This window comes from Eptesicus fuscus, chromosome 25 (assembly GCF_027574615.1).
Source record: "Eptesicus fuscus isolate TK198812 chromosome 25, DD_ASM_mEF_20220401, whole genome shotgun sequence".
Lineage (NCBI taxonomy): Eukaryota > Metazoa > Chordata > Mammalia > Chiroptera > Vespertilionidae > Eptesicus > Eptesicus fuscus.
The window spans coordinates 9,284,641-9,302,104 of NC_072497.1; the positions used below are offsets into that span (position 1 = coordinate 9,284,641).

General features: G+C 61.4%; 1 protein-coding gene across 2 annotated transcripts; it reads right to left on the bottom strand.

Moving 5' to 3' along the window:
* Nucleotides 1-560: 560 nt before the first annotated feature.
* KLHL25 (kelch like family member 25) lies at nt 561-15,536 on the bottom strand. Of its 2 annotated transcripts, none has more exons than XM_054713375.1 (3): nt 15,410-15,536; nt 2,899-4,695; nt 561-1,897 (listed from the first exon to the last, which is right to left on the bottom strand). In XM_054713375.1, the coding sequence occupies exon 2, from the start codon at nt 4,682-4,684 to the stop codon at nt 2,915-2,917; it is 1,770 nt and encodes a 589-aa protein (XP_054569350.1). In that variant the 5' UTR covers nt 4,685-4,695; nt 15,410-15,536; the 3' UTR covers nt 561-1,897; nt 2,899-2,914. The 2 variants fall into 2 exon arrangements, with proteins under 2 accessions (XP_054569350.1, XP_054569351.1); XM_054713376.1 differs by lacking the exon at nt 15,410-15,536 and adding an exon at nt 5,622-5,660.
* Nucleotides 15,537-17,464: the final 1,928 nt, after the last annotated feature.

Here is a 17,464-nt window from a genome sequence, read left to right on the forward strand (position 1 = left end):
TTTGCAAAGGAAAGCCAGCCGTGTGCAAGGAGCTGAGGCCGGAGCCCGGCCGGCCTGTCGCCCGTGGGTCCCCAACCCTGCGCTGTGCCCCCGGAGCTCAGCTGGAGGGACCCACACGTCTGCAGAGGCCTCCAGGGGACCCCAGGGCACAGCTCCGACTCCTGGCAGGGGACAGACAGGCCGCAGTAACACCTGGGAGTAACGCGCCGCCCTGATGCGCTTGTTATTTCACACAAATGAGTGTCCGCCGGGAGCTCGGAGCGCAGAGGCAGGAGCGTGGAGACGATGGCATTTCTCAAGTGAGCGCTCACGTCGGCTTTTCCAGGAGACGGTGACTCTCGGGAGAACGGGGAACAGTGTCAGAACCCATGGAAACAACTGCCAAACCACCTGCAGAAAGGGGATCTCTGATATCTGGGTGCTGGGGGGACCCGGGCTGAGCCTCCCTCGTTCACAGGAGGGGCAGACCCCGAGCCCTGCCTGGAGGGATGACCATCGACGTCAGCCCGTGACTGTGTCCCCCAAGGCAGGCCCCAGAGCCCAAAGAAAGCAAGAACGTTCTCAATTCATTTATTAACTTAGAAACGGAGAGAGGTCCCGCCAGGGAGAGCACCCGAGGTCCTTTGTGCTGTGAGACGCGCTGAGCTCAGCTCAGCGCTGACAGGGCAGGGCCCTGAGACCCCCCGCGGCCAGGGCTCCCCAGCTTCCCAGCAGAGCCATCTCCTGGGGTGGGGCCCCCTGGCTGCAGGGGGGCCGAGAGGGAGCAGCAGAGTCTGAAGACTGGAGGTGCACCTTCTGCTCTCAGACGTTCCCGAGTGGCAGCTGGGGCGCATCAGTGAGTGAACCCCACTTCAAGGTCCAAGTCCCCAAGAGAAGCCCCAAGGCTGGTGCCTGCATGGAGGGGCCGGGAGGGGCGGGCTGGGCTGGGATACACTGAGGAGGGACCAGCCACTTGGAAGGTGAGAAACAACGAACAGATGTCTGGCCGTTCTCTTGGGACGGAGCGTGCTTTGTGAGCCTGGGGGCAGATGGGGCAGACCCAGTCACCAGCTGGAAGGCCAGGGTGCCAGGGGCCAGCGGGGTCGGAGCGGTGACCTCGTGGCTGACCTCCGCACTGAGATGCGTCCAGCCTGGGGGAGGTCCCTCTGGGTCCCCATCAGGAGGCGGGGGCATTGCTGGTGCTTGTGATGTGCTCTGAGGAGGGGCACCCCTGTCCAGCGGCATGTGGTACCCAAGGTCCTGGGTCCTGCTGTGTGATGGGCCACGGCCAGCCTGACCGGGAGGGAGGTGGCAAGGTCCCAAGGGCAAGCCCAGCTCTGGGGAGGGGCCAGGAGGTTTCGTCTTTAACCCAGCTGCCCGGGGTCATCGCCAATGAGGCCTCGCGGAGGTCACTGAGGTGACCCCACGGGTTTCTGCCCTCATATAACGTGTCCTCGGTTCTCTCCTCGGTAGCTCCTGCCCTCAGTCCTGCTGGGCTGTCTCCCCGAGACCTGGGACGCCCTCTGTGGGTGACACCCAGCAGGGACAGGGATGTGAGTCACAGTCTGCGGGCGGTGCTGCCCCCCATCCAGGGCTCTTCCGTGCCTGGCCCCCGCCCCGTCCAGGACTTGCGGAAACAGGTGACCTCAAAGTCCTGCAAATGCGTCCTCCCGGAGTCAGAGGGAGCCCGGGTGTGCGCACGCCCCTCTGGGAGATCCTGTCCCCCAAAACCACTGCAGAGCGGGAAAAGCCTCAGGCAGACACCCCGGGCTGGAGACGGCGTCTTCTCTCGTCTAAAACTCAGAGCAGCTCCCAGAGCTGGTGGGCGGCCGCTCGGAGCGCTGAGCTTCCTGCTGTGGCCGACAGAGACGGGGTCCCTGTGACGGCTGCAGCCGTGATGTGGGGAGACACGCAGAGCCTGCGGAGCAACAGAGATGAGGCTGGAATGGCGCCCACGTGGACACATGCCCGGGGAGGCCTCACACTGACTTACCTGCGTCTCCACCCATCCAGCAGGTAAGAGGCGGGCAGTCCCAGGCGCCTGCCCCAAAGCCCTGGCACCCCCACTGCTTCCAGGGGTGCCCAGCTCCAACCTGGCATCTGCCCTCTCTTTCTCACAGGACCCCGGAATGGGTCTCCCCTCAGCTGCACACTGGATGCCTGGCTCACGTGGCCTGGGTGTGGCCTTTTGGGCGGCCGACACCGTGGCCTTGTCCAAACAGAGGTCTGGCCTTTGCCCCTGGGTCTGGGAGGTGACCTATGTCACACCTGAGAGCAGCGTGTTGGCTGAGGGTGGGGGTGGGGCCATCATGTGACTTAGGGTGGGGGTCTGGGTCCTGCGGTACCAGCTGACCTGGGACCTCGTAACCACGCGGGCAATCAGTGATCCTGCCTAAGCGCTGGCGTGAGCGGTGTCCCTGGCCGGCAGGGTTCTCTGCGCATCGTCCCTCTCTGAGGTCACAGTCCTGACTCCACAGGGAGAGGACGCTGTGCGCTGTGACCGCCCCGCCCCGTGCCCCTCTGCCCTGGCTGATCTTAATCTACATCCTTTCCTGTAATGAGACATGACCCTGAACTACAGCCTCAGTGCATTCTGGGACGCCCCTAGCCTGCAGCTGGTGTCAGAAGTGAGGACACTGTGGCTTGGCGAGTGTGCCCTCGGACTTGGCAGACTGGCCTAGACTCAGTGCCGAACTGTCAGAAGAGCCGGGTGGTTCTGACAGGCAGCCGTGTCTGGGAACCACCCCCCAGCCTAAGGCTGTACCCCATTCGGCAGAGGGGTCACCTGCTTCGTTCGAGGTCAGCTGCAAGGAAGGCGCAGAGCCAGGCGTTGGCTCTGAAAAAGGGTCCAGAGCTCCCCTCCGCCCCCCGTCACCTGCTGCCCCTCCCAGAGGGGACAGGCCCGTGCCAGGGGCTCACCTGGCTCGCAGGGCCCTCAGGCAGGCAGGTGCTTCCAGGTGCTGACGAAGGCCGTGGGGATGAGCGAGTAGGGCACGGTGGTGACGCAGCTCCACGTGTCCGCCGTGGGGTCGTAGCAGTCCAGGGTCTTACACCGCTGGGTCCCGAAGTAGCCGCCCACCACGTAGAGCTTGTTGCCCGAGGCCAGGGCGTGGCAGGACATGCGCTTGGCCGTCATGTCCCCGATCCGCGTCCACTGGTTGGTCTCGCAGTCGAAGCGGTAGGCGGAGGCGGCCGTGAACTCCGTGTCGCCGCCCATGATGAAGATCTGGCTGCCCAGCACGGCCGCCGCCGTGTACCGCCAGGGCTGGGGGCACTCCGCCTTGATCGTCCACCGGTTCTCGGCGGGGTCGTAGCACTGGACTTTGGACACCATGTCCCGGTGGATGCTGGTCCCCCCGAACACGAAGAGCTTCAGCTTGGCGCTCACCACCGCCGCGTTGCTCACGCCGTCCCTCAGCGGGGCCACCATGCTCCACTTGTTGGCCCCGGGGTCGTACTTCTCCACCTGCTTCAGGGAGACGGACGGGGAGGCGGGGAAGACGCCCGCCAGCGACGTGTGTCCGCCCACCACGTAGAGGCAGTTCTCCAGCTCGGCCGAGCCGTGGCCGAAGCGGGCGATCAGCATGGGGGCCGCCTTGGACCACTCTTCGTGGACGGTGTCGTACACCCACACGTCCTTGGACACCCCGTTCTCGGAGCCCCGGCCCCCCGTCACGTAGACCTTGCAGCCGATGGCCGAGGCGCTGAACTCCTTCCGGGGGCTGGGCAGGTCGGCCTTGGGGATGATCTCCTTGGCCTTGTGGTCCACCTGGTACACCTTGTCGCACATGAAGGTCTGGCCGCCCAGGATGAGCAGCGTGTGGCCCGCCTTGCGCGGCCGGGCGCAGGGGCTGGTGACCACGCCGTCGTTCTGCAGGATCCTGGCCTTGCAGCGCAGCGCCTCGTCGAACATGCCCTTGGTGCGCTCGCCCGCCAGGAGCGGGGCCTCGCGGGCCACGGCCTCCTCCAGGCAGTCGGAGGGCAGCAGGGCCAGCCGCACGCCCCGCAGCAGCTCGGGCAGGTGGGCGCGGCGCCCCTCGAGGTCGTGCCGCACCCACCGCAGGACGGCCTCCAGCACCGCCCGCTCGTCCTCCGCCTCCAGCTCGTCGCTGGAGATGAGGTCCAGCAGCTTGTCCTTGGAGAGGCTGTTGAAGTCCTCGCTCTGCCGCACCGTCTCGAAGTGCGCCAGGCACATGCGCCAGGCGAGCTCGTGCAGCCGGCGGCACTGGTGGGCGTCCGACAGCAGCATCATGCCCAGGCAGTTGGAGGGGAAGAGGTTCTTCTCCAGGAACTCGGCGGCCGCGTCCCGCACGTCGTGGAACTGCAGCATGTCGCCCGCCTCCAGCAGCGACTCGGCGTTCTCCTCGTTGAGGACGATGCGCGACGAGTAGGCGAAGTCCAGCAGCAGCTCCAGCACCTCGGGGTGCAGGTTGTCCTGGAAGTTGACCGTGTCGTCGCGGCTCTCCCGCAGCCCGTGGCTGAACATGGCCTCGAAGTAGCGGCTGGAGGCGGCCAGCACGGCGCGGTGGCAGGGGAAGGCGCGGTCGCCGGCCCAGAGCGTGACGTCGGTGAACATGCGGTGCTTGCGCAGCGTGTTGAGGTGGGCCAGCACGCAGTCGGGGTGCGACGCCTTGTGGAAGAGCGTGATGTTCATGGAGCCCGTGCTACTCCGCGACTTGCGGGTCTCGTGGACGCTGACCGACATGCTGAGCCAACCTGCGGGCACGGGGACACGGGTGAGCGCGGCCTTTCTCCTTTTTACTGACTTCAGAGAGGAAGGCAGAGGGAGTGAGCGACAATCATCAACGATGGGGATCACTGACCGGCTGCCTCCTGCGCACCCCCCACGGGGATCGAACCCACAACTCAGGCTTGTGCCCTTGACCAGAATCGAACCCTGGACCCTTCGGTCCGCAGGCTGACGCTCTATCCACTGAGCCACACCAGCTAGGGCCGTGGTCGGCCAACTGCGGCTCTCGAGCCACATGCGGCTCTTGGGCCCCTTGAGTTTTTAGCAAAGGCCAGCTTAGGAGTACCCTAATGAAGTTAATAACAATGTACCTACCTATATAGTTTAAGTTTAAAAAATGTGGCTCTCAAAAGAAACTTCAATCGTTGTCCTGTTGATATTTGGCTCTGTTGGCTAATGAGTTTGCCGACCACTGAGCTAGGGCAAGAGGGGCCATTCTTGACGCAGCGACTTGGGGTGGAAGCACAGACCCTGACTCCCCTGTGGCCTGGCCCGCCCCCACCCCTCCTCTCTGCTCAGCTCTGTCCCTCATGTCAACTGACTCCACCTTGAGGGCCACACGGCAGCACGGGCTGGCTTCACCCGCCCTTAGAAAACTGGTTTTGCTCTCCCGAGTTTGGATCCACTCTGGAGCCAAAGGTCTTGGCCTGGTTATGAGCCACCCCCGGGAGGGTCCAAGCTGTGCCTCCTGTGGCTACAAAAAATGAGCAAATAGCCCTGGCCGGTGTGGCTCAGTGGATAGAGCGTCAGCCCGAGGATTGAAGGGTCCCGGATTCAATTCCCGTCAAGGGCACCTACCTCGGTTGCAGGCTGGATGCCCGGCCCCAGGGGCCAGGGGCAGGCCAACAAGAGTCCCAAGTTCCCCCCGAGATCCGCCTCTGCCTGCCTCTACCTGTTCGGCTCAGTCACTCTCTGGCACCGCTCAAGTCACATGAGACTGGTTCTCAGTCACCAGGTAGGAGCAAGGAGGCGTTCACCCTCGGTGCCGGCGCTGGGTCTGAGGCCCCTCGGCAAACGTCGCTGGTAAACCAAGTCCAGCTGCCACCCTCTGGGTGCCCAAACAGCCTTGTGGAGGGTGGGGCTGTCAGGGTGAGGTCAGCAGTTTATCAGCCCCGGACAGACCACAGTTTGGCTCTGTGCCCGTCCTGGAGCCGTGCAACGTGCAACGTGGGTCCCAGCTCTGCCCAGAGGAGCCGAGCTCAGCCGGGTGGGGCTGCGGGAGCGGGGAGGACGGGTCTCATGGATCCCGAGAGGGTGAGGTGCCAGCCAGGCTTGGGGAAGGCGGGACGAGCGGCCACCGCCCCAGAGCCACACAACCCAGTCTGCCCTGGATTCTGCCCAGACCTCAGCAGGGCGGAGTCACCAGGAGTGGGGCGGGTGGGGCCGCTGGGAGCCCAGAAGGTGGGGCTAGCGGATCTCCCGTGCCAGGGAGGGTGCCAGTCAGATTCACAGGAAAGTGAGGGGAATGGCCCCCACCCCAAAACCACACAACTCAGTCACTGATACCTCCCCGAGTCTGCCCAGACCTCTAAACGCTGGCCCAGATCTGGCCCAGATCGCTGACTCCTCGGCAGGGCGCACGCAACACAGGTGGCGCAAGAGGGAGCCCAGAGGTGGGGCTCGTGCGGGAAAGGGACTCAGCTCGGGGGCCCTGGCGGCTGTCCCTGCAGTTTCCTCCCAGAGCCACAAACCCCAAACTCCTCACAGGAGGAGCCCAGGGCGAGTGGCTGCGAACAGGACTTTTAAAAATATGTATATTTTTATTGATTTCAGAGGACGGGAGTGGGAGAGAGAGAAACATCAATGATGAGAATCATGGATTGACTGCCTCCTGCACACCCCACAGTGGGGATTGAGCCTGCAACCTGGACATGTGCCCTGACCCAGAAGTGAACTGTGACCTCCTTGGTTCATAGGTTGATGCTCAACCACTGAGCCACACAGGCTGGGATTCACTGGCAGTTATTTACAGGGCACCATCTCCAAGCCTGGCCCTGGGACCAGTGTCATGGAAACCAGAGGCTGCCTGGGCCGGGCCTGGCCTGGCCCGCAGGATGCTCCCCACCCCCGAGCTGAATTGCCCAATCTGAATTCCGGACCCTGCAACACCTTTCCCCGAATGGTGCTGTGATTGCTAAATCCTCACTCTGGCTTCTGTCACTCAGTCATCAGACACTTTGCAAAATGTGGCCTTTCACCCAGTGACTCCATCCACCCTGTCACGAGGGGGCCTCTGGTCTGTGCGCCACGCAGGGAGCGGGGGGCGGGGGGGGGGGGCAGCGTGGAGGACTCCCAGTGGATATGAGCGTCATCCTGGCTTCGATGGGTTTAAGGCACAGCATGTAACGGCACGACGCTGCCATGCCCCAGAGTGGCAGCTGCCATCCTGTTTAGAGGCCCTGAGGGACCTCAGGCAGCACCCCCGCTCCCCCCCCCACCCCACCCCCGCTATCCCCACCTGCAGGGAAGCGCTGGGCCACCAAATAACAATGTTTCCACCGCTCGCCAGCCTTGGAAGTTAACTGAATGCACAGGAAACAAAGTAGCGAAGGGGCAAGGCCTGCAGAAACACTCCCCTGCTCTACTAAGAGCAGCAACTAGCAGTGAATGGCCCATATTCTGGGAGGAAAATGCACCCGGGCCGGTCACAGCAGCTTCCGGGGTCGCTGACCCCTCCCCAGCCAGGAGTCAGCGGTCGTCATAATGGGGTGTCTGAGGGAGGCCAGAGGGAGTGGGAAAGGCCGAGGCCCTGGTAAGGTGCAGGTAATGCGGTTCCCGGTCGCTCACTCACCCTGTTCCCCATCAGCTCCCACATGGCCAGGTGCCAGCACGGGAGACAGTGATGGGCAGAGACCAGGTTCCGGCTCCATGGGGCGGGGCTGGGGTGGCCAGCATATGAGGAAACAACCAGTGAACAGGATTTTCACTTCCTGGGAGTTTGAAGAAAATCAAACCGCAACGAGCCACAGAGCGTGGCAAGAAGCCAGTGGGCTCAGGTAGGCCCCTAGGAAGAGGGGATGTGAACCGAAACTGGAGCCAGGATGATGATGATGGGTGTAAGGAGGGTTCCAGATGGAGGGCCAGCAGTGCAAAGGCTGGGTGGGAACGAGGGTGGCCCCTCCGGGAAGAGGAAGGCCAGGGAGACGGGGCACAGGCAGGGCACGATCCCAGGCCAGCGGGGGACCGAAGAGGGACAGAGCTGTGGCAGCCCCGCATTGAGAGCTGGGTCCGTGTCCCTGGGCGGGTGCTGGGACTGCTGGGACTGAGCAGACAGGACCCAGGCAACACTGTGCCCCTTCTGGGCCAGGCCTTCAGAGATGGGCAGCCTCCATTCCCCTCCTGATGCTCCTCAAGGGAAGCCAGCCCTCCACACGTGTGAAACCGGCAGCCATACTGTGAGGAGGCGCAAGCCGCCCTGCGGATGTTCCAGACATCGGAGTGAAGAACTCACCTTGGACGTTCCGGCCACTGCAGACGGCTCCCTAGCCAGCAGTCAGAACCGGGGTCCTCCAGACACACGGCCCCACAGATTACCAGGGTCACACATCACCCATCCAAAAACCCGCGACAAGTCCTGACTGAGCACCTGCAGGCTCTGCTGAGGGCTAAGAAAGCAAAGGCCAACATGGCACGCATGACCTTAACTGCTGGGCTGTGCAACACGCATGCACAACACAAATGCAAGCATGCAAACAAGACGGGCGAGAGGCCAGGCGGGGGAGGCAGCCAGCATTTGGAGGCTGTATACTGCCCCAGCCGCACTGACAGGACGGTGACAAAGCCGCCGGAAGGAAAGGTCAAAGGTCCTCAATGCCTGGAAGGTCAAAGGTCCTCAATGCCAGAAAGGTCAAAGTTCCTGGATGCCAGTGGTTCGGCACAGGGCCCCTGAAGACAGCTCGGCCATTGCTGTGTGACCTTGGGAAAGTTAACATGCTTCTCTCCGTCCATTTTATCTTTTCTCACTATAACGGGATGATGACAACAGTCACTACTTTGTGAGAATTAAAGGACACAGGAAGCGGTGCGCATTCAGAGCGAGCGCCTGGGCCCAGCATGCCTACCCGCCAGTGCTTTAGTCCCGTTGCTGTCCTGACCGATGTCGCTGAAGGAAGAACCCAGCAGTCATTCCGACCCCTGCCCCAGCCCTCCCCTCCACTTGGAATAAGGCGGATTTTCACTGTGTAGCCGTTTGTAAGTGGTTTGATCTATTCATGACTGGATAGTATTTTAGCCATCAGGAAAAAGAACACGAGTTTTTGTTTGTTTGTTTGTTTGTTTTGGTCCGGCCGGCTGGATCTGGGTCACTCCCAGCACTGTAATGACAGGGCTTAGGCACCAGTCACATATCACACACATGCAAGGCTGCCTGGGGCAACAGCCCGCCCCGCCTGGCGCTGTGGGCAGACCCACCACAAGTGCCGCGCTGGCTCAGAGGCCCGGCCCGCCCCGCCCCGCCCCCGTCTGCGAGGGCCTCAGGGAGCCCTCGGGGTGCAGGCGTATCCATCCTTCCAATTTCCAAGTGGAAAACAAACGAAGCAGCCTATTAAGCACACAAATCTAATTGTTAATTGAAAGGAAAATTGGTATGACCACTGTAACTGAATCAGCGCCACAGATCGTTCCCGATACGCGGCAACCACCAGGACAATGGGCCCTTTCTCTAGCTGTCCCTGCCTCCCCGTGGCCCCTCTTCACAAAAAATGTACATACAGTCAAAAGGGATGCGTGCCCTGGTCTTCATGTAAAATGCAATGGGTTAGAATTGTTCACATTTGTTGTGGATTGGTTTCGATTTTGTTTTCCAGCTTTGTGTGTGTGAAAGGTTTCAAGGCTGCAGGACTGACCGAGAATTAGATACCGCACGCCTCTGCTTTCAGGGGGTTAGTCTGCTGGCTGCCGCCCGGCCCGCCCCAGCCCTGGGCCTCACCCCTCCCTTGCATCCTTGCCTCACCTCAACCCCACCTTCCCTGCAGGGGATGGGCGGGCTGTGGCCCGGAGCACAGCCAGGCTCAGGGCAGGGTGAGGATGCTGCTTCATACACCACTTGGCAGTCAATGCCATTCCTCTTCAGGCAGGCCAGGATGTCCCTGTATCAGCTCCCGGGCAGGGGAGAAGGGGTGGGCGGCCGGCCTGCCCCTGAGCTCACCCCCAGGGCAGAACCCCCACACCTCCACACCCTGAGCCCCTTGCGAGACAACCTGGTTCCCGCCTGCTCTCTCAAATGGGCCACGCAGCCGAAACCGGTTTGGCTCAGTGGATAGAGCGTCGGCCTGCGGACTCAAGGGTCCCAGGTTCGATTCCGGTCAAGGGCATGTACCTTGGCTGCGGGCACATCCCCAGTAGGGAGTGTGCAGGAGGCAGCTGATCAATGTTTCTCTCTCATCGATGTTTCTAACTGTCTCTCCCTCTCTCTTCCTCTCTGTAAAAAATCAATAAAATATATTTTAAAAAAAAAAATGGGCCAGACACCCCGAGTCCCAGGTGGGCAGGGAGTCCTGACCTTACCCTTCACGCAGCCCCCCATCTGCCTGCAGCCAAGGCCTGGGGGGGGGGGGGTCCCAGCAGACCCAGAGGGGCGGGCCAATGCTTCCGCGCCCGTCCACACGGGTCCAGCCTTCTTACTTAATGCACCGCGTGTTAAGCACACTTGACCGAAGGCAGCCACTTTAGCTTCCATGATGGATGGCAGCCCTGCAAGCTGATGGATGCTGCGGACGCATCGCTCCTGGAGGAAGGGCAGGCTGGCTTTCCCGGAGAAGGCACGGACAGGAGGTAAGGGGTCAAGGTCTGTGAAACCCAGTGGAGGATGTGGCAACACTTGTTGCAAAGAGTCGGTAAGGAACTGCGGTCGGGAAGGGAGCCAATCAGAACAGGCCTGCCGTGGGCCTACAGTGTGCAGGCATCCCACGTGGAAGATTTATCCCTCAGTCCTCCCAGCCGAGCCTGCGGAGGTTTTGACTGCTTTAATCAGGGCGGGTTAGGTTGCGCTGCAGCAACAAACACCCCCAAATCTCGGTGGCTTTAGAGGACAGAGATTGATTTCTTGCTCATACCACATGCATCTTAGTTCCAGTGGTGGGCGGATGTGTGTGTGTGTGTGTGGGGGGGGTCACCTGTCTCATCACTGTCACTCCCGGGGACCCAGGTGACAGAGCAGCCACCAGGCCAAAGAGAAAAGAGAGAGAGCACCGTGGAAAGTGTGGGTGGCACAGACAATTCAGTGCGAGGCCTGGAAGGACACTCATTGCTCCTGCTCCCATCTAATTGGCCAACACCAGTCACATGACTTCACCCACTCCCCAGAGGACCAGGAGTACAACCCTAGCACATGTCCCGTTTCTGTCATTTGCAAACCAGGGAAAGTAACCGCCCAGGGATGGATGGCAATGGCAGTACTATCGCAATAGACCGTCGTTACGAGGACTCACTATGGAGGAGGCACTGATCTGAGTGTCTTCTCTGCTAATCCCCGCCACAGCCTCCGGTCCGGTGACCATCTGCACGTTCCAGGTTGGGACCCTGGACCGGGAGATGTGGGCAATCTGCTGGCACCGAGGCTGTGCGAGCCCAACATCACCGCGGGGGGGAGGGGTGGCCTCCGGACCAGGGTCTCACAAGCCCCACAGCTTGCTAGAAAGACAGCCTGTCTCTTGGCCCTCGCTCCTGGCCAGACACATCGGCCTGGCCCGCTGCAAACCGGGCAGGCAGCCCCTCCTAACAGGAGCAAAGCCTCTCTCTTCACCAGGAAAGGAACTCCATTCAGCCGGACTGATGGGTGGTCAGCCTCTCCGAGGGGACCCGGCGGGAGCAGGTAGAGAGTGACAGGCTGTGGGTTTCCATCCGATGCCCGCATCCTGCTCTGCCAATCACGGAGCCTTCCTGGCAGACGGAGGTGGGTGGGGAGACACCATGGCCAACGTGCCTCAGCTCTGGCTGCAGCAGACTCTCCCAGAACCTGCTCGGCGCCCGCCTCCTGGTGGGAGGAGCCATCCAACTGGTCTTGCAGGGAAGTCTCTGGGGCTCCCTTCAGTCCCTCTTGCTCTTGGGAGCTCTTTGTCCATCTCTCTTCTCAGAGGTGGCCCTGGCTCCACGCCCCGGAGAAACCATACAGGCTAGGTCCCACCTGTTCTGGGGGCATAACGGCCTCCCCTAACTGCTCCCACATCGCGGCCCAGCTCGCCTCACAGGACCAGCCCCAGCAACCCTGGGAAATGAGTCACCCACAAGCCACCTGCCTTTGCGCCCAGCTTGGTGCTGCCTGAACCCACTGCTCGGCTTCACCAGCCCTCACCGACGGGCACACCCGCTGCCTGCGGGCCCTTCGCATGTACCTGGGCAGAGGCGATTTACTCACCAAGAAGGGAAAAGAAACTGGGAGCTGAGCCCGCTGCACCCCTCTCCTTCTGCAGGTCGGTGGGAAATAGGGCCCAGAGAGGGATGGCGACTTGCCCAAAGCCCCACAGCACATCAGGGCAGCCCTGGAACTAGACCTACGGACTCCTGACTCCTAAGTCAGCCCCTGTGCCCTGTCAGCTGTTCAAGCTTTTCCTGCCCACAAGGGTTTAGCCAATAATTCAAGCCTCATAAAACTACGAAACACCAGAGGTTGCAAAGACTTCTGAGATTTTACAGCGACGCATTTGCCGTCAAGAGAAGCACTGTACAGAAGAGCATCCACCCATTCTACAGAAGAGCAAACTGAGGCCGCAAAAGGTAAGGGGACCCACATGAAGTCATACAGCCGGGGTAGGGGCAGAGAAGGACTCCCAGACCCCCCACTGAAGTGCTCTGTCTGCCCACAGGCTCCAGGCGTGAGGGTTCCCACTGTGGACTCACGGAGAGGTGGCGCCGGCCCCGGGCCTGTCCCACTGAAACAGGTAAGGCCCCGGAAGCCTCGCCCACGACCCAGGGGTGCAGGAGAGCGTTGTGGGGAGCAGGGGGAGGCTGGCCGGAAGGGTCTTCTGTATCTGCAGGAAAGACAGTGACATTTCCCAACGGGACCGGATTTCTGAGACCACAGAGCGGGCACTTTTACAAACAGGTCAGCGGGCCCCCAACGCCCACCCCTTTTCATCCGGAAGGCACTGACAGGCTGAGGAGAGGGTTCGCAGTGAGCAAGGACCGTCTGCTGGCGCCAGCACAGCAGTGTGTGGTGGTGGCTGAGGCCCAGGAGACACACATGCACGTGGGCACCCACCTCCAGCTCCCCGGCCCATGCCCTTTCCCCTGACCTTGCGCGGAGGAGGCTGAACAGAGCCCTTCCATCCCTGAGCCCTCCTCTCCCCCCTCCCCCATCCCCACAGCACCCGCTCCCAGCTCCTAACAGCTGAGGGACCTGGCGTCCGTCTGGCAAGGGGAGCCCCTGAAGGGAAGGTACTGCTTTAGCTACCTTTGGACGAGGATGGGGAGGTGCTGCCCAGGGGCCTGGGGTCCAGGAAAGGGCTGGAACCTGCTGTGGACACGGGGCTGACACCCCCCCACCCGGTGACAGACCCAGATGAGTAAGGGGGAGTCCTGCTGAGGTGCTGGGAGGAGAAGCTGGGGATGCGCACCTCCCCCCTGCCCCGCTGTCCCGGCTCAGTGCTTTCTGGCTGGGAAAACGCTTCAACAGCCCTGGCTGAGCCACCTCCACTGTGAAATTTCCCACCGTGGGTGAAAACCGGCATCTCAACCAGCCAATTGAATTGCCTGTGTCTGGCCACGGCCCGCCCCCTCCCCGGCCAGGCCACACCCACCCTGCAGGCTGGTCCAGAGGGACTGAGGGCTCAGGCAATGCGCTGGTCTTGGGGGCAGGCGGCCTGGGTTCTCCCAGGACCCCCCCCCCCCCCCCCCCGAGCAGAAAGGCTGCATCCAGAAGCCATCATCTCCCTGGGGACTCCCAGGGACGCTGAGTCCACGGGCCAGTTCACCTAGCAGCTCCCTGAGGGCAGGGTGCCAACAAAGACCCTTCCCACAACCAACCAACACTAGTCAACAAACCCCCACCAGGTAAGACTCCCTCAAGCCTCTCAGTGACAAATGGGAAAAAAAAAAACACAAAAAAAACCCAGGCCTCTCGCTGCAAACCACACAGCGCCAGGCCCAGGCCGTCGGTCTCCCGTCCTTCCTGCCCTCCTCTCCCCACACCCGGTTCCCACAGGTTCCAGGCGCCATTAAGGGGCACGTGGAGTGTGCGGGTCGCCCACAGCCCCTCTCTCTGCTCCCCACACAGATCCGGCTGCGGCCCACGCCCCCGGGTGAAGGTTTCTACCATTTCTCTCTACCTTCCTACTCCCCACCTCCCTGGAGTCACTCCCCGACACATGGAATCACTCCAGACAGAGCTGCCGGGCCTGAAAGGGGGCTGACGCCATGGGCCCGCACAGCACAGCTTGGGGGACCCGGGACCCCTGCCTGGTCCTACTCAGGACACCAAACCTGCCCCCGACTGGGTGGAGCTTGTGTCCCCCCTCTTCCCACTCCCCAGATGCTGGCCTTCACCAACATCCCCTAAGGAGCCCTAAAGCACACCTGGGCCCGTGAAGCATCAGCCCCACCTGAGAATGGGAGACGGACGCTCACGGTCCCCAAGGACCTGAGCCACGTCAGTCGCCGGAGTGTGTGGCCCATGGTAAGAAACGGGGGTTCCTGCATCTCCCCCCAGTGCCACTGACAACTTCCCACCCTCTGTCCCAGCGCCAGAGTGAACCCTAAAAAGCCCCAGACACCTGCTGCCTTCTGTGCGGACTCACCAGGGAGGCTGACATTCAGGGGGCCTACCCCCCCCCCCCCCCCCACCCCCGGCCAGGGCAACCCAGCAGCACCCAAGAATAGCCAGACTAGACCTTCAGGGCCCCGGGACCCTCTGACCAGTCCCGAATGAAGGTTTTTCTTTGCTCGCAGAGAATGGAAATGAAACTTGGAGGGTCTGCAGCAGCAGCAGCAGCACAAAAGGGCCTGGAGTCCCTGGGGGCCGAGTCCCCCAAAGGAAAAGCTACTCCAGTAACTAGGAGTTGACAAGGAAGAGGGGGGACCGTGCCCAGTGTGAGGGGTCCTGCAGTCAGGGCAAGTTGTGGGGGAGGGAGGGGCGCACGGGGAGAGACAAGCCGGCTGGAGGAGGAGGCTGGCCCGGGGGCTGCCACCCGGTGGGCAGACAAGGGGGTCCCAGGGGCGGTGGGGGCTGGGTAAACCCTCTCTCTGCCCCGCTCGGCCCCAGGCAGGCAGCCCCCTGGCCCTCGGGGGTCCAGAGTGCGGGGACTTGCTCGCAGCCTCCTCTTTCCAGGATCGATAGCAATTTTTTTTTTTTTTTTAAAAAGGAGAGTCCGCGAACTCAATGAATCAACCACTCCCCGGGGGAAAGCGTCGCCAGCTCCCGCGCGCCCCATCCATTTGCAAAAACAATTCATTCCCCGGCGCAGAGCTCTCCGCAAAGGCATCCGCCCCCCTCGCGCGCCGGGTCTCCAGGCACCGCCAGGCCGGAGGGGCGGCTGCGGGGACCGGGCTGCGGGCCCGTCCCCACCCCCACCATTGTCCCCGGCGCCTCGGGAGCCCGGCCCCGCCGCGGCGCACTCACCCACCCGGGCCTCTCCCGAGGGCCGCGCGGGGCCCGGCGGGGGCGGGGTGGTGACCAGTGCCAACGCCGGCGCCGGGTCGCGGCTCCCCCGGCCCGAGGCTGCGCCCGCCGCCCGCTCAGGTACTCACCGCTCGGGGCGCCGCTGCCGCCGCCGCCGTCCGCTCAGCCCCGACCCGTCGCCGCGATCAGAGTCCCCCTCACCGGCTGCCCGCGCCTCCGAGCCGCCGCCGCCGCCGCCGCCGCCGCTCGGCTCTCCTCCCCCGACTCGCTCAGCGCCCGAGCCTCCGCCGCTCCCGGTGCAGCCCCGGCGCCTCCAACAAACTAGTTTCTCCGGCCTCCCCGCCCCGCCCCCCGGCCCGTAGCGCAGCAGCCAATCAGAGGCGACGCCTCTGTGACGAACGGCGGCCGAACCAGTCATCTGGTCCGTAGGAGGATAAGGGGGCGGGCGCTCCTACCGGTACCCTGAGGGGGCGGGGCGGGGAGAGGAAAAGGACTTCGACCAGATTCTTAAAGGGACAGGCGGCGGAGGAAGTTTGGGAACAAAAAAAAAAAACACCCAGTGGTGCTGGAGGGTTTTCAGAAGGAGGGAAGGAAGCTTTATGGCTGGCAGATGCCCCTCCTGCACCGGGTCTATGGGAGCTCCACTTTCAGTTTTGTGGAGGAAACTTTTTTTTTTTTTTTTTGGGTGCTCTGGGCTTGTTCTAGTGTTTGGGATTTTTTTGCATCCGCGAAACTAAACCCTGCCTGTATTTGGAATACGTATTTCTCAGGGTCCTGAAGGGCTCCTGCTGAAAACTGGACAACCAATGGGTCCGGGCTGCCTGTCACTACTTGAGCCAATGCAGCAAAGATAGGATTGAGTCCTGTAGGAGCGTTTATTCCAATACTGCAGGCAGCATGGGAGAGGAGCAGGTCATCCACAAACATCTGCTCCTCCCCCCACCGACCCCAATACACCATCTGCTTGTATTGGATAGAACAAAGATTACATGGAGAAGTAGGTTAAAAAGAAAAAAAGAATGGGTATGCAAAATGGATATTACAGGCATGGGAAGTAGGCAAAAGGAATATAAACATGGGTATAATGGTTACAGCTTACAAGCAGTGTGTGTGTGGGGAGGGGTGGGGTAGGGAGGGGGCCTGCATGGTTTTGGGCAACAAGGCTGTTAATCTTTCCACGATCCAAGGTTGCCTCCCAGGACCCTGGGGCAAGGGTGATTCCCAGGTCCCTGGGGCAAGGGTGATTCCCAGGTCCCTGGGGCATACAACTCCTGGCCAGGTTAGAATGTGCTTTCTTTAATCAGAACAAAACAATCAGGGTTAACAACAGAGCAATGATTCATATTTCTTATAACTAAAAGCTAGTCCCCCAATATGCTATTTCTGCCCCTGACACTACCTGTCTCATTTTTAAGTTCCTCCTATAAGGAGACCTTTCTTGAACTATTCATTCATTCACCTAGTCATTAATTCACAAACACGTTCGGGACGCCTGTGGGATGTGCTCGTCTTGGTGGCATAGAACGGTCTGTCCTGTCTCCTTACCTTCCGGGATTCGCATCTCATTCACCGCTTCAGGTTGACGTGTATCCTGCAGACACGTCTGTAAGGTGTGTTGATACCTACCAAGAAGGGCTCCTGGTGGCTAAGTGGGCTCAAATTTAAAAGGTGGGAGCGGGGGGGGGGGGGGGGGGGGGGGCGGGAGAAAATAAAAAAAATAAAAATTTAAAGTAATAAAAGGTGAGGGAGCAAGGGTGGGTGGGAAGTAACCAAACAAGAACCTTGTATGCATATATACATGGCCCAGGGCCACAGACAATAGGGCTACATCACAGCTGAGCAGCTGGCACCGAGTAAAATGTTTTCCTGTGCTTCCCAATTGGGGTTGCCTGTTGGCATTGACTTGGCACCAATGACCGTCCGTTAAAACGTGACTCAGGCCCTTTCCGGCTTGGCTCAGTGGATAGAGCGTCGGCCTGCGGACTGAAGGGTCCCAGGTTCGATTCCCGCCAAGGACACAAGCCCAGGTTGCGGGCTCCATCCCCAGTGGGGGGGGGGGGGGGGCGTGCGGGAGGCAGCCGATCAATGGTTCTCTCTCATCATTGATGTTTCTGTCTGTCTCTCCCTCTCTCTTTCTCTCTGAAATCAATAAATTATTAAAAGAACACCACCACGTGGCTCAG